General features: G+C 34.5%; 1 protein-coding gene across 1 annotated transcript; it reads left to right on the top strand.

Annotated features, from left to right (window-relative positions):
• Positions 1-1,455: 1,455 nt before the first annotated feature.
• LOC120281082 (zinc finger MYM-type protein 1-like) lies at positions 1,456-3,725 on the top strand. Its single transcript, XM_039288013.1, is given in 4 exon segments — positions 1,456-1,884; positions 1,886-2,136; positions 2,200-3,286; positions 3,372-3,725. Coding segments are annotated over 4 exon segments (2,121 nt in total).
• Positions 3,726-4,021: the final 296 nt, after the last annotated feature.

Raw genomic sequence — 4,021 nt, 5'->3', positions numbered from 1 at the left:
GTATGAGCTTATTTGCTTATGACTTTTGTTCACATACATGTACTTAATTTAGCAATTAGCAATTTAGCATGTAGATTTCTGTAAGACAAGTCCATGGAGATGCTATAAAAATCAGTCAAATTAAGATACATGATTATTGATTAATGTGAATGATTAAATGATTGATCATTGATAGTTACTTGAGTTGAATATATTAACAAAGTACTTAAGAACACCATAATTTTATATTCTCCAACTTGGCAACTTATATTGCAAGTTTGCAACATCATTTGTGATTCTGATCACTTTAACAGGAAAAACTGAAAAAGAAACATAAATTTTCAGATTTTCAAACTATGAGAATGAGATATAAAGACCATGGATTGATTATTGATATTTGATAATAACCAACAATTGAATTGAGAAATTTTCATTTGATAATATTTGATTTTCAGATTTTCATTTGATTATTGACATTAGCTTGTATTATCCGATGGTCATAGTCTTCAACTTTACAAGGTATCCTCATGTAATTAATGATCTGATTTGATAGGCAATTAATGAGACAAGGATTTGTGGTGTTCATTTTTCATAATAAAACTTTTAATTGATTAAATTGAATTGATTAAATGATTTGATTTGATGGCTCTGGTCATGAATCATGGTCCACAATAGGTGGTATGAGAACTAGTATTCCCTACCCCCATGACATTATCTAATAGAATATGCTAGGAAATAAGGAATGTGTTTATTTCTCATTTAGTAATCACTCATTAGATAATTTACATGAACACATAATTTTCTTCTCCGAATGAACTTGGTTTTATTTGATCCAACACTTTCTTATTTGTGTATGTAACACATCATTTATTCCTTGATTATTAATATTTTGCTTATTTATGATTAATTTATTGGGTTTTAATGTTTAATGCAATTGTGAATAGCCATATTTCCTTAAGGCTGATATAAAAATAACCGTATAGTGGGTAGTTAAAAACTTATGTTATTGTCAAAATTTTCCTTAGAGATAGTCAAGTGTTTTGCTTTAAATAAGAACAACATCAACATATAACCATATCCAGATAAGTATTGGAAGAAAACACTACTTAAGTTGCTGTACTAGATGATCATCCAGGGGAGAAACAAAATCTTAATATATATTATATAATGCACAAACTTTGAGAACAATGATAAGGCTGAAGAACATAAATAGCATGGTGTGCTTTGGGTGGGAATTTTGTTGGACTGCACTCTATTTCTTATTTATAAAATTTCATTGTTTGTTTAATCTAAATTAATTATAAAATCTTATTAATCCTAATTATCACAATATCTTAATCCTATGCTTTGAAATGAATTACAAATATTATTGTCTTTGAATATTTAGTTACTATTTTCTTATCAATTGTATTTATACATGTTTACTTTGGTCTTTGGATAATGGATAGCATTATACACTTTCATAGCCAATTGGACATGGATAAATTTTTAATTAAACGACCACGGAGTGAAGAGTCATCCAATTGTCCGAAAGCACCACCGAGCTTTGGATCAAGCGAGAAAAACACTGATGTGAATTTTAATTCAAATGACATCATTAGTGATCCAGGACTACGAAAGCCGATTGAAAACTTTGATATCAAGATTAGAGATCAAGTACGATGGGAATATTTAACTAGAGGCCCATGTCAACCAACTGGCCATAGTTTTCAACAAAAGGAGTACGACAAACAAAGGAGGAGTTTTCAGGATGCATGGTTTAAACAATATCCATGGTTGGAGTACAGTGTGAGAAAAGATTCAGCATATTATTTTTGGTGTTACCTTTTCACACCAAGAAGGGGAAATCAAATAAAAGAAGATGCATTAACTAAAAAAGGGTTCAATAATTGGAAAAAAAGCATTAGACAAATTTGTAGAGCATGTTGGTGCTGTGAACAGTGTGTATAATGATGCAAGAGTACAATTTCAGAGTTTCCAAAATCAGAGGCAGAGCGTGTCACACCAATTGGCTACACATTCACAAGAGATGGAGGTTGGATACCGTACTCGTTTAACAGCTGTTTTAGATGTGACGCGTTTTCTATTGAAGCAAGGTTTGCCTTTCCGTGGACATGATGAGTCCTTGAGCTCCTTGAACAAGGGTAATTTCCTTGAGCTGCTCGAGTGGTATAGCCTACGGAATGATAAAGTTTTCAGGGTGGTCAATCAAAATACTCCTGCAAATAATCAAATGACTTCCCTGAAAATTCAGAAGGAGTTAGCAAATGCTTGTGCAACAGAGATTACATGTACTATTGTTGATGATAATGGAGATAAGTATTTTTCTCTTATGATTGATGAAGCCCGAGATGTGTCAGTGAAGGAGCAAATGGGAGTTGTTCTACGCTATGTGAGTAAGAATGGGTATGTGATAGAGAGGTTTCTTGCTATGGTTCATGTGCCAGATACATCGGCTATTTCACTGAAGAATGCCATTGATTGTTTATTTTCCAAACATGGGTTATCTCTTTCAAGACTGAGGGGACAAGGATATGATGGGGCTTCAAATATGCGAGAAAAATTCAACAGTTTGAAGGCACTTGTCCTAAAAGAAAATCCATACGCAAGGTATATCCATTGTTTTGCTCATCAGTTCCAATTAGTGATTGTTGCTGTTGCTAAAGACAATCGAATTGTGAGTGATTTTTTCCAATATGTTGCTATGATTGTTAACGCGGCGGGAGCATCTTGCAAAAGGAAAGACCAACTTCGGCAACATCACCATGACAGGTTGGTTGAGCAGTTGGAGAAGGTAGAGATAGCCAGTGGCAGAGGACAAAATCAAGAATCTAGTTTAGCAAGACCGGGTGATACTCGTTGGGGATCGCATTACACTACCATTCTCTGTCTAATCTCAATGTGGACTTCAGTGTTAAATGTCCTTCAAAATGTGCATGATGCTTCTAATGACAATAGAGGCATAGCGGCAAGTTTGATTGAAAAAATAGAGAATTATCAATTTGTGTTTGTGATGTATTTGATGAGGCGTTTGTTGGGAATAACAAATGAGTTATCACTTACCTTACAACAAAAGGATCAAAATATTGTTCAAGCAATGTGTTTGATTGAAGCTGTAAAGGCTCAGCTTCAAGACTTGAGGGAGACAGGATGGGAGGCATTTTTGGAGCAAGTTAAATCTTTTTGTGAAGGAAACTCTATCGCGGTGCCTAATATGGAGGATCATATGCGAATCCGTGGTCGTTCTAGACGGGAAGGGCAAGTTATAACTCATTTTCACCATTACCGCGTTGAGATTTTCTGCAAGGTTAGTATTCTTTATATTCATTTGTAAATCTCATTAATTTAGTTTCTTAGAAATATTTGTAATTTTATCATTGTGGCAATGTTAGGTTATTAATTTGATTGCACAAGAAATGCAAAACCGCTTCCCAGAAACTAGCACAGAGTTACTTCTTCTTCTGTCATGCCTTGATCCAAGGGACTCATTCTCCAAATTCAATATCCACAAGCTACTTCGTCTTGCAGAACTTTATCCCAAAGATTTCACAATGACTGAACGTATGATGCTTGAGGATCAACTTGCTACTTTTATTTATGATGTGCGGCATGATCTAGATTTTATAAATGTTGGGGACTTAGGAAGTTTTGCTAGGAAGATGGTTGAGACAGCCAAACATATTATTTTTTTCACTCATTTCTCGCCTTATCAAGTTGGCATTGGTTTTACCAGTTGCGACAACTAGTGTTGAGAGGGTGTTTTCGGTGATGAATATTGAGAAAACTGACTTACGTAATAAAATGGGAGATGAGTGGATGAATGATAGCCTGGTTGTCTATATTGAGTGGGAGGTTTTTGCAACTATAGACAATGAAGCGATTCTACAACGTTTTCAGAAAATGCAAACTCGGCGGATGCAGTTACCTCCTCTTAGTCTGACCCACATGCCTCACATTTCTAGCATTAACGCTGGCATCGGTTCTAGTTCAAGCATTCATAAATAGCTATTGTATGTTTTTTTCCCCAATTATGAATTCAAAG

This window comes from Dioscorea cayenensis, chromosome 17, assembly GCF_009730915.1.
Source record: "Dioscorea cayenensis subsp. rotundata cultivar TDr96_F1 chromosome 17, TDr96_F1_v2_PseudoChromosome.rev07_lg8_w22 25.fasta, whole genome shotgun sequence".
NCBI classification, from domain to species: Eukaryota; Viridiplantae; Streptophyta; class Magnoliopsida; order Dioscoreales; family Dioscoreaceae; genus Dioscorea; species Dioscorea cayenensis.
The sequence above is the reverse complement of the archived record's forward strand: the minus strand, read 5'-3'. Positions and strand labels throughout refer to the sequence as shown.